This window comes from Adelges cooleyi, unplaced genomic scaffold (genome assembly GCF_023614345.1).
Source record: "Adelges cooleyi isolate 19-005CV unplaced genomic scaffold, UGA_ACOO_1.1 ACOO_flye_CR_arks_rails_tigmint_CR_PRNA_108, whole genome shotgun sequence".
NCBI classification, from domain to species: Eukaryota; Metazoa; Arthropoda; class Insecta; order Hemiptera; family Adelgidae; genus Adelges; species Adelges cooleyi.
Genome location: NW_026095761.1, coordinates 8,674,885 through 8,687,646, shown reverse-complemented (window position 1 = coordinate 8,687,646; position 12,762 = coordinate 8,674,885). Strand labels below are relative to the sequence as shown.

The following is a 12,762-nucleotide window of genomic DNA, read 5'->3' as shown; positions in this document are numbered from 1 at the left end:
TACATATTTTTTTGTTTGAATACACCTTCGTATGATTATTAAAAAAATTTAGTAAATAAAAACTTTTAATTGTTTAATTTTTTTATAGTAATTATTATATATATGGTATTGTAGATTCTATTTATAAAAAAAATTAAACGAAATTCATGTATAAATCAACATACATATATATATATAAATAAATGTAAAATTATATATTTGAGATGGCATATACACATTTTATTATTGTAAATAGTTGTTCAGTTTTAAGAAATATATATGTTTCAGGTAATATTCTTTTCTATTTTACTTAAAAATTGTGGTCAAACGAATTTATAAACAAAAAAATATGGTAACCTATATTTCATTATCATTATAATATTATTATGAATGAATTGATTGTGATTTTTTTGTTAAGATATCGGAGTAAGTATGTAGCGTTTACAAAAATCAGATATAATTGATATATTTGTTAAGTTATGTTAGTTGGTATCGAATACATTCGTCGGCTTGTTTTATATCAAAGTACCATAATAAATCTTGTATTTTAGAATTTAATGAAATAAATATTAGCTGATCTTAAAAAATCATGTTTCCGGTTTAATAACACCATCAAAGTCAAAAAAACAGTTCACGTTACATTGTATTTCAAATTATACTTAAAGCGATATGGTAGTGAAATACCAACTTTCTTATTTTACATCCTAGGCTTTTTCCTATTCAAACATTTTACTTTATTTCTCTTTAAAATAAATGTTATAATATGTATATTGCGAGCGGTGGGAATTAATTTAGGGGGAAAAAAGGTATTCTAATAAAATTCGAAATAACTTCACTTCTGATCGATGGAATTTCGTGTTCTTGGTCTCATTCTGATTTGAGTGAGATACTCAATAAATTGTAGAGAACATTTTGCTATAACTAAATATTTGTAATTTTGCCGGCTTCACAAAAGGACTTTTTTTACTTTTTAAAAATGATATAGCGTTGGATGTATTAGGTATATCGAAAAAATACGGATGATTGAACACAGATAATTTTATCATAAATAATATGTATGAATTTCTTTCCTTAACTATATATATGAAGCCTGAGAAAAATTAATTCGCGCCAAGCAGTTTTGAAGGGAAAAAATTGTAATTTATCCTATAGAAATGACTGTGATGATCTGATAAAAAAAAATGACAATCGACAAAGTATCCTCATTACTGTATTAATACCTATGCATTATAGGACAAACTAAATTAAGATATTTTGAAAAATTGCCTATACTTTACTCCTTAGAAATGGCCAGTGTGGCGTCCTCTTAACAAGTGGATATTTTTCCCTAACAATAAACTATTGTCTACATTTGTATTCCTTTGATTAGTTTATTTTTAAGTTTCGTGAAAGTAAGTTTAAATGTCAGAGATGTCATTCTTAGATGCTTGGATAAATATTTTTTAAAGCTTTTATGTGATAATTGTTTTTTCTTTTTTTTTAATATAAATTATAAACTGACTATCTCAACTCAGCACAGGCCGTATACGTATAAAATATACCAAACGTCTTACTTCAGTGATAATAAATTATTGAAAATCCACATCGAAGCTAAAAATAAATATTAACGCGAAAATTGGATTGAATTGGTTTTATTATTTTAGTTTTAAATATATAAATGGAACGAAATATCGGTCTAGTACTTTATTAGTTTTCCTTAATTATCAAAAAAAATTAAAAATGAAAGAATGAAAACTTTATAAATCGAATGATACATAAAGAATTACTCTAATATTTTATATACAATTTAAAACATTATTTACCGATAAAGCGTCCCACTGATGGTATTGCTTTTTTTAAATTTTAGTTCTTTAATTTCATCTAGGGATATTTAAAAAAATGTGTAAAATAGTTTAAAGTTTGTTACATTGATTGGTAAAAAGGTCTAAACGATATTATTCGTAGTTCAAGAGAGCTAATAAACGTTTTTTGGCGATATTGTGATACATCCTAAATTCTTATGTTGTCGTTAAGACCCTAATTTTTAAGCAGAAAACATTAAGTGTTGTTTGGCCACAGCTGTGTATGCGCATTGTGGATAAAGCACATTTTTCTCTATCCAATTGTATAAAATGCCATGTCGTTCAGGCCATAGACCCAATTGTCATGTAACCATCGATATGAAAATATATATTTAAACATTTTCATTGGGTTTTATACTATGATTTTAAAAAATATATTTTTTTTTGTTCTGTAAACCAACTCGCAGAGGTTCGGCATAAAATTGTCTAAAAACCATTTAAGAACTACCTTATGGCTTATTGCATATAGTAATATATGGTAGATATAAATGTGTAGTGAAGTAATTATTATTGTAGTAAATACTCAATTATTAAGGTGAACATTCAACGATGACTAAAGACAAATTTTTAAAAGTATTAATGATAATCAGCTCGGAATAAATAATTGTTTTAATTAATTAAAACTGCTTTTAATACTTAGTATTATGTCTAGTCGAAAAATTTAATGGCCAAAGCCCAAGACATATTTTTTTTCATATTGAATTATTTTTTTTTATACTGTTTACTTGGAACATAACAAATACAATTTCAATGTTGAAATAAACAACATTTCCTGCTAATAATTTTGGTATCGTATAATATGATTCAAATAACTATAAACGAAGTACACAAATAGAAATTATAATTTATGGTTAGATTTATCATTTGTTTAAATAATTGGTCGAGATATAAACATACAATTTGAAGCTGATGTTTAATTGGTAGAATTTATCCCGCGCTAAAATTTCATGGAAGAGTTCGTCGATTTTTTCCTCCATGAAAATCTAAAAGATTGGTGATTTGCAAATTTATAAAATATTAAACAAGAGAATTAATATTGATAATGAATAATAGCGATTTCAAATGTGCAACTTACTTTCTAATGCCCTTACACGAGTAAAGTGAATAGTCATTGAGTTATAGCAATATCAACTTTCAAACAATATTTACTAAGACTTTTAAAAACATGTAAATATCTTGTTTCGTTAATTAAAATCCAACTTTTAAGTTTATTTGTACGTTGTTACACATTTTGATTTTATTCCAGAAAATAAAGCAAGATGATGGACAATTTAGAACCTTTGACTACGGACGGTGGTCGTTTGGTAAAAATGGAGGTCGATTACAGTTCAACTTGCGATGAAAAAATTGCTGTTGCCGAAAGCCTAGCTGCCGGAGGAAAACTACAAGAAGCGTTGGACACTCTTCTTGTGTTAGAAAAACAGACTCGAACTGTAAGTCAGTTGGTTAATTAAAATAAATACTTAATTTCAGTTTCGAGGCGTCAGTCTTAAAGCCAAGGGGACAATTAAAAAGAATATACGTCATGCAATATATAAAAAAATAGTGTGTTATTTAAACAAATATTTATTTACTTAATACCTGTTATTTATCGCCACTGCTTGTTTATAGTATTAAATAAATTGATCTGTGTAAATATTTTCATTCAAGGGGTCAGATATGGCGTCCACTAGCCGTGTTTTAGTTGCGATTGTACAGCTATGTTTTCGCGCTCAGCAATGGTCTTTGTTAAACGAAAACATTGTCATGTTAACCAAAAGGAGGTCTCAACTAAAACTGGCTGTGGCTGCAATGGTTAGAGAATGTTGCACGTTTATCGATCAAACTCCAGACAAGGAAAGCAAATTGAAATTCATTGAAACTCTTAGAAATGTTACTGAAGGAAAGGTGAGCAAAAATATTTTAATTTTTGATAAAAATACTAGTTGTAGCAGATGCTTTTATTTGAGTGTAAATTTTAAATTTAAAGTGTCCTTTGTAATGTATCTTATATTGACGCTCCTTAAGTAAACTAACACATTTCATGTGCTAAACGAAAAGTAACACTTAAGCTTTTTGTTATCTAAGCGGAAATGTTGGTTTAAATTAGCTAAATGAAAATTTCAATTTTCTGTATGAAGCGTTGAAAACATTTACCTTCGTTACATATGTTGACAAAAATTACATTGCTGTTTTGTGTTGAAAAATTTAATTCTGCTTATTAATAGTATATTTTTTCTATATAATTGTGTGGCTTGAAGCAAGAAGGGCCAATGTCAATTTTGTGCATAAATGAGTTAGTCCGCTAATTTCAAAAATTGAATCATTCTTTATAAACTGTGAAAAAATCACACTCTGAGACCAAAAAATGAATTACTCATGAAGAGTTTGATAAAAAAATTAACATAGAGCCTAATGGAAAATAAAAACTTTAGTTTTGATTATAGCTTTTGTAAAATTAATCTGTGCAAGGCGGGTTTTTTGAAGAAAATAACGGGTGTGTGACGTCCTCTTAATGATTAAATTAAAAATGTTTTATTTTATTACTATCGCTTGTTTCTTTTTTTAGATTTATGTAGAGGTAGAAAGAGCTCGTCTTACCCAAAAGTTGGCACAAATTAAAGAAGACGAAGGTGACGTTACCGGTGCCGCTAACATCATACAAGAACTACAAGTGGAAACTTACGGATCTATGAAAAAACAAGAGAAGGTCGAGCTTATTCTTGAACAGATGCGATTATGTTTAGCCAAGAAAGATTACATTCGTACACAAATTATTTCCAAAAAAATCAATACTAAATTTTTCGATGACGACAAATCAGAAATACAAGAGCTTAAATTAAAATACTACAAGTAGGATACATTTGCTTAGCTAAGTGTTTTTTGACTATAATTATTAAAGTTATAAATGGTATTATTTAGGTTAATGATAGAATTAGGAGAACACGACGGTCAATATTTGGATATTTGTCGTCATTATAGAGCTATTCAAGCTACTCCCACAATTGAAGCAGATGAAACAAAACGAAATGCTGCTCTCCAAAATGCTATTTTATACCTCATATTAGCTCCATACGATAATCATCAATCTGATTTAACACATCGTATTTTACAAGATGAGGTTTTGTTGAAAATCCCCAAGTATAAGTAAGTAAAGAAAAAAAGTTTATTTTATTTGAGTTGGTTTTAAATATCTGAAATATTGCTTAAAATGTATATTAACAGATGTTTCCTACAACTGTTTACCACAATGGAATTGATTCAATGGAAAGAATTATGCGAGGTTTATGAAAAGGAATTAAAATCTGGATCTTTAGCTACAGACGTGTTTGCAACGAACTCTGATGAAGGCGTTAAACGTTGGACAGACCTCAAAAATAGAGTTGCAGAGCACGTAAGTCTTAACATTAAATACTTCACAATATAATAATATATATTATATGTTTTATGTAGAACTTAACAATATAACGAGCAAAACAAGTTTTCCTTGATTTCTTTTTAGGATCTATTATAAAATTTAATTTGTTTTTAGAATGTACGTGTAATGGCGAAATACTATTCGAGAATTAGAGTAGTCAGGATGGCTCAGTTATTGGACATGACTTTAGAGGTGAGTAAATTCACTTTTTTTTTAAATATATTTATAAATGTTGGATTAGTAAAATAATAACGGGTTTAATAGGATACCGAACAGTTATTGTCCAACATGGTGGTTGAAAAGTCTGTAAAATCCAAAATTGATCGGCCATCCGGTGTTGTTGAATTCTCAATCGTTAAATCGGCAAATGAAGTTTTAAACGAATGGTCTTTTGGTCTAAACGATCTAATGCGGCTGGTCAACAATACTACTCATCTTATCAACAAGGAACAGATGGTGCATAAACATTTGCTGTCTCACTAATTACTTTTACTTATTATGTAGAACTCAAAACAAAAATTTAATAAATTATTTATTTTGTATTATTATCTTAATAAATATTTCTACTCGTCCGTAATTACATCATATTTTTTGTAAATTAATTGGTTTATTTCAATGAATGTAAAGCATATTGATATTTTTAACAACTACTATACACAATTAAATAGTGGGGATGGCATATATTATGTATTTCAGTCAAGAAGATGTTCTACATAAGCGTAATTCTATATTGTAAGAACCGTAGAGAAAAATTCAAAATAATAAATTAATTATAGGGCTTATTTAACTAAGTACAAATGGTTTTATGGTATTTAATTTTTATAATCCTGCAATCATTATCCTTGGATCTTCAATGGCAGCTTTTATCTTGCGTAAAAACAACACCGCTTCACGGCCATCGACAAGTCTATGATCATATGTCAGCGCAATGTACATCATTGGTCTTATGACAACCTAACACAGGAAATTATTTAATAATATATATTTCAAAAACTGTTATATTTAAGCGTTTTGTTTTACTTGTCCTTTGACAGCAATGGGTCTTTCGAAAATTCCGTGCATTCCAAGAATAGCTGATTGAGGTGGATTAATGATTGGAGTGCCCAATAATGAGCCAAATACACCACCATTACTGACTGTAAAAGTACCGCCATCCATATCTTCTACATCAATCGCTCCTTTTTTCGCTTTTTCTCCAAGTGCCGCTATTGTTTTTTCAATATCTGCGTAGGTCATGTTTTGCACATCACGTACAACGGGTACTAACAAACCCTAATAATCAATATTTTAAAATTGTATTTTATTTTTAATAGTGCTCCATAAATTTATAAGTAGTGGTGTCATAACGGTAAACGATGTGCTTTCAATTATTTTTCTTTTATTTATAGATTTACTCATCAGTATACTTATTGTAAAAAAAAATATTCAGATTGTAAGTTTCAATAAAAGAAAAAAAAAAAAAACATGTATTCATAACAAAAATCGTGTTCTCTATTATTCGGCTACACAGTTTTTGTTACAAGAACACGCAGACAAAGAAAAGTCGTTACACACAGCGTACACCCTACGACTTTACCAATGTATATATTTTATACTTTAGGAGTAGCTACTGCAACAGAGATATCCACATAGTCTCTATAAATTATCTCGTTGCCTTCAATAACGGCGTTGACTACAGGTTGGTCTTGTAAGGCGTATGCCGATGCTTTTAAGAATGCGGACATAAAACCTAATTTCAACCCGTGTTTCTTTTGAAACGCTTCCAGATTTGTTTTGCGGAATTCCATAATTGTGCTACAATAATATCAATACAATAAAAGCAGGAAATTTACAAGATTTTACGACAATATTTTACCTCATATCAATTTCATTAAATGTAGTCAACATCGCGTTGGTATTCTGAGCGTCTTTCAATCGTTCGGCGATACGTAGACGCATACGGCTCATTTTCACACGGTATTCAGATCGGGTACCCGATATTTCTTTTGTAGGATCTGCCGGTGGTAACTTAACAGTAGGGTTGTGTTGCATGTTGATTTGTGAAATGGGTGGAAGAGAGGGAGTTCCTCTAGGGGGTGGAGTAGACTGAGCAGTTGGTTGTGGTGGTGGCGGGGCAGAGACCTGAGCAGAGGATGGGGGTGGAGGTGGCGTAGCGATAGCAGCTGGTTCCTCCACGGACTTCGAAGTATCTGCCTTAAGAGGGGCTTTTGGTGTTGGAGTTCCTTCTAAAACATATTAAACATTTATTTTGTATGTAAATATTTCATATTTAAGTAAAGCTTTTACCTATTATATAAGTAATATTTGTATGAATAATATTATTTGTAAACTTTTATTTCGTAGTTTAGGTCTTACTTTATGTTTTAAGACCTAAGCTTTTATACATGACTTTGAATGATCAACAAGAATTAAGCATATCATTTTTAGTTGACCGCTTTGAAATTTACTAAATTATAATTAGAAAAAATTGATTTTTACCAGTAATTGTAATTGTACAGAGATCCTGTCCAGCTTTAACTGTTGCTCCATCTTCTACCAATCTCGATGCAATAATGCCGTTAACTGGGGAAGGAACGGGAACTGCCGTCTTAAACATAACATATTCTAATAAATTTTGTATATATTTAATTGTTATCATGAGAAAATATTTTTTATTTATTTTGATTAACTTTAAAACAGGAATGGATAAAAATTTATAAAATAATGAATAACAACTAAAACAAATTGAATTAGTTAAGAGGATGTCACACACCCATTATTTTCTTCAAAAAACCTGCCTTGCGCGGATTAATTTTACAAAGGCTATAATCAAAACTAAGAAACCAAATTTTTACACAATATAGACAATAACATTGTCAGTGTTCTACCATCACTCTTTTTTTAATATTTCATCCAGTTAATGATTAATTAAGAGAGGACTTTTTTTAAAAATGATATAACGTTGGTTGTAATAGGCATATCGAAAAAATATGGATGATAGAACACATAATTTTGTCATAAATAATATATATGAATTTCTTTCCTTAACTATATATGAAGCCTGAGAAAAATTAATTCGTGCAAAGCAGTTATGAAGGGAAAAAATTGTAATTTATCCTATAGAAATGACTGTGATAGACTGAAAAAAAAAATCAATTCAAACTCTAAATTAAGATTTTTCGAAAAATTGCCTATACTTTACTCCTTAGAAATGGCCGGTGTGGCGTCCTCTTAAGAGTTTCTTTCAATATTTCGTTATTTTATTTTTTTCCTATTATTCTATTAATAAAAAAAATTATTCAATCAAAACAATCATATAAGACATACTTTATCGGTCTCAATTTCACAAACGACTTCATCTACAACTACAGCTTCGCCAATGTCTATAACAAACAGTTGATAACATTACACAATTTTATATCACACAATAAAGTTAAATGTTAAAACTATTAACTAATAATCTGTGAACTCAAATTAAATTGTTTTGTACTCACTTTTTTCCCATCTGATGTCACCTTCTGAGACAGAATCAGCAAAAGCTGGAGTTTTTAATACATGCTCTTCGCCTAGAAATGTAATTAAGAATTATTTAATGCAAAATATGGAATTATGTACTCCTATTAAAGCTGGGTGTTGCCAACTCTGAAAATGTGTTTGAAAATTATAAACAAAATGGATACAGTATATATAGTACTTACAAAGTGCTGAAGTAGTTTGGAAGAAACGGCATTGATTAAAACACCTATTACTATACAAAGTATAATAGGTAGACTTCCTGAAAAAATATAAAACATCTGTTAACTTGCTACCAATAAATAAATACAACTAAAAAAAAACAGTTCAGTTTTTTCTTTTTTAAATTTTAAAATCTAAAAAATTTACAATGTAACCTGTTTAGGACAGCACGAGACTGAGAGGAAATTCTGTAATGAGCTTTTTTTCATCGTATTCAATAAAATAAACATGCAAAGTCATTTGGCGAAACCATACACAAATTGAGTCTTAAACAGTTTTCCGGATTATATAGTGTTCGTCTTAGACAAGTTTCATACTATATTTATTGTCTTAAATATTAGTACAAATTTACTCCGTCGAGTATAAAGCATGATCATAAAATTGAATATACTTAATATTAGGTCAATCGAGGAGATAAAAAGACAAGAGCAGTTGGACCCACTCATGTGACCAGACAACATGATCCATGTAATTCTAAAATAAACTATTTATACCAACTAACTTACTCGTGACACAATTCTTTGGATGCAGTTGATAATTCTCTAAAGCCGAATGTTCTGGCTTTTCGTGTGCAACACGTTAAATTGGTAGCCTGCAATTAAAACACAGTAAACTAATTTGCACTTCAAATCCGACAACTGCAAGACAGTAATTTAAGCTTACCTCAGATTTCCAGACTTGAACAGGCTTGGTTTTCAGAGCGTTTTTCGGTAGACCCTTCACAAGATGTAAGATGCAAGCCATTTTTTACTTAGTACACTATCCAATTCAACTGACAGTTCTAAAATCAATAAAATATACATATGTACATTAAAAAAAGAGTAAAAAAAAAATGATATATTTACAAATGTATGTGAATAATATAAAGTTTAATGATATTGTACTATACTTTTTTAGGGTCAACAGGGACTATTAGAGGCTGCAACGAGAGGTCAGACGACTGCCGAAACACTAATGATAAGAACTGTGATAAAATAAAATGCTAAACACATGTTCCGTGGTGGATACTATTCACTCTGTCCATTGGACACATAATATTATATTATTTTCAAATTGTCAAAGGGCGTGTAAAGATTTTAAATGACATGTATTGACAAATAACAATAATTGTAATTGTATCCAAAGGTAATTATGTATTTTTATCACTATCATAGAAATAGGTTATAACATCATGTGTAATAATGTTTTTGTGAGCGGCCGACGGGCAACATTAACCGCATACCTAATTAATTCGAAACATACTGTAATAATTATGTACACAGTTCCAGTTTAAAAATATAAGAACTTGTCTTGCATAATTATTTTATATTACAAAAAAAAAAATAGCCTTAAGTTGCATAAAAATATAATAAAAAAAAAAAATTAATATTAAATAATTATAATTCCAACTATTTGGATTTCACATTGTATCTTTTAAGATACAAACCTTTTTAGTTTTTAACGTAATTACTAAGTTTTCTATTTTCACGACCAACCTAATTAGTATGATTATTTTTAATAGTTTAAAATTGTCTATTCAATAAAAACCTTATTTAGTAACATGAAACACCACTCGTTGAAAAATTTTAATACAAATACTTATCTGAAGTACTTAAGTATAGAGCTCGAGACAAATCAATTATTTATAATTAAACGGGTAATATTGTTTATCGTTATCTAAACTATTGATTTTAAGTTCAATGTTTTCAAAGCAATTAATAAAGAAACAAAGTATTGATATCACAAAACCAAATGATATTTTTTGTGAATTTGATTTGTTATATTATTAAATTCTTCATAAAAAAACTAAACAAATGTTAGGTAGACTGTAGTGTACAACAGTCCAAATAATATGAAATACACTTAAAAATGTTAATTCAAGTTGTTACAAAGAAAAAATTGTAGGACACTTTGTATAAACGAAAAAGTATTAAATACCATCAAAAATCACTGGTAAGTAAAAGTGAAAATATTGTGTTTCAACCCCTTAATTGTTATTTTTTTTCCCTAAATAAAAATCTATAGAATATAAAAAAAAGTGTATGCTCAGGAGTCATACTGGATCTATGGTAGATGTAATCTGTATTTACAAAAAAGGCATCATTGTTGAGCTGTTCTTAACTCGATTAACCTCGGTTTTTCTAAAACTTTAATAAATAAAAATGGATAAATAACTTAAAAATATACACGTACTTACCTAATTTTCAAATTTTAGTATTTTTTATTCTGTAGTTAATTATTGAACATATTATAATTGTAGTATAATTAAAATTAAACTATACTTAATATACTTAAGGTGATATACTTTGATATATAGGTATTTCATCATATTATAATTTATAATATATTATATAAGAAAAAGTTGATGACTATTGCGATTAAACTGGGAAAGCCTAGAAGTTACCATTATGAGTTGTTATCAAGCATCTGTGTTACTTTCTTGTAGTATTTCTGGTCGTTTTATAACATTTCTAGGTAATTCCTTATTATTAACCAACCAATAATAATAAAATAGCTAACTAGTATGTAATATCACAAATTTAAAGATCAATAGAGTTGTTATTTAATTATAAGTAATCCAATAGTCCGAGTTGAAAATTTAAAAAAAAACTTAATTTTTTATCACTTTATTTCACCTTTCGTCGAGTAAAACTGTGTGCAAAGTGCGCCATAATTGCTATTTACTAAAAATTGGAACTGGTATACAATAGCTACTCTAATAACAACATATTAACTCTATATCAACAACATACAGCAAACAATACTAATTTATTATTATGAAAAAATATCGTTCAATCTAAATCGCTACATTCGGGTGAAACGTATGTGCCAAACAAGTAAAAGGATCATAAACCCCCAAAAAATAGCTTATTAAAATTCAACAAAAGCAAAATATCCTAAAACTGTAAACATATTACGTTTCATTAAAATTCGACAACTACACGGTTGTAATTAAAATATAATGTAATATGCTCACACGCTAAGAGGACGTATACATTTTATTGCATCACAGAATTAAATTTGTGAATTATACAACATTTGTTTTTCCCCTTAGCTATGCATTCATAATTGGTTTCTTTATGGGCGGTAACAAATATTACTTCAATGTGACTTTCAATATATCGTCACGAATGAAAATCCAACATAATTAATGTAGTGTTGCTTATTTTATAAAAACATTAGAGGTTAGCCATTAAAATAACAACTATATGAACTAACTAGCGTTTGACTTGATCTAAAATACATACTAGAAAACGGTGCCTGCAGTTTTCCATCACCTATGTTTACTATTAACTGAGCCAAGTACATGTTGCTTAAAATAGCACTCGAGTTATCAGGATTAGGAGATTCTAATAAACGGTTTATCCACGCCTAAAAATATTTTTAAAAACAACACTTTACTCAGGACGAACGTTTTGTGTTTAAAAATATTAAAAATACAGCTAATGTAATGCGGTAAAAAAAAAATAGTATGTAAAATTTGACATAATAAATTAAAAATTTATAATATAATGTTTCCTGCATTATTTTTTTAGCATACCCGTGATCGAAAAAAATTATTACAAGTTTTCACTTTAACTTATAGCATGCAGCATCAGAATAATTCAGAACACGTTGTATCCTGAAATTCATTATCCTTAGCTTACACAATATGATTATGAAAATCCCAAACCTACATCAATTCTATAAAACATATATAAATTGTATAGGTTAAATATCAAGTTTAGTTTAAAAATGTTTTATTTTAAAAATTTCGGATCATTTTGGTATTTTCAAAATTGTGAAAATCTGGATTTAGCCAAACTCAGTTTGTATGATCCCTGTACTGGTTTCTCCAAAGGTTTCGTGATA

General features: G+C 28.6%; 2 protein-coding genes across 3 annotated transcripts; one reads left to right on the top strand and one right to left on the bottom strand.

Moving 5' to 3' along the window:
* The first annotated feature begins 2,854 nt into the window (after positions 1-2,854).
* Positions 2,855-5,794, top strand: LOC126838753 (26S proteasome non-ATPase regulatory subunit 12). The gene is made up of 8 exons (XM_050573432.1): positions 2,855-2,987; positions 3,067-3,253; positions 3,471-3,707; positions 4,369-4,652; positions 4,722-4,946; positions 5,025-5,193; positions 5,332-5,409; positions 5,482-5,794. Exons 2-8 carry the CDS (start codon positions 3,080-3,082, stop codon positions 5,698-5,700), a joined length of 1,386 nt encoding a protein of 461 aa, XP_050429389.1. The 5' UTR covers positions 2,855-2,987; positions 3,067-3,079; the 3' UTR covers positions 5,701-5,794.
* On the bottom strand, positions 5,736-9,961 carry LOC126838741 (dihydrolipoyllysine-residue succinyltransferase component of 2-oxoglutarate dehydrogenase complex, mitochondrial). Of its 2 annotated transcripts, none has more exons than XM_050573410.1 (11): positions 9,821-9,961; positions 9,595-9,712; positions 9,438-9,523; positions 8,895-8,971; positions 8,691-8,762; positions 8,524-8,579; positions 7,696-7,804; positions 7,073-7,442; positions 6,813-7,011; positions 6,238-6,489; positions 5,736-6,171 (listed from the first exon to the last, which is right to left on the bottom strand). In XM_050573410.1, exons 2-11 carry the CDS (start codon positions 9,673-9,675, stop codon positions 6,037-6,039), a joined length of 1,437 nt encoding a protein of 478 aa, XP_050429367.1. In that variant the 5' UTR covers positions 9,676-9,712; positions 9,821-9,961; the 3' UTR covers positions 5,736-6,036. The 2 variants fall into 2 exon arrangements, with proteins under 2 accessions (XP_050429367.1, XP_050429376.1); XM_050573419.1 differs by having other exon boundaries at positions 9,777-9,885.
* Between the last annotated feature and the right edge of the window lie 2,801 nt (positions 9,962-12,762).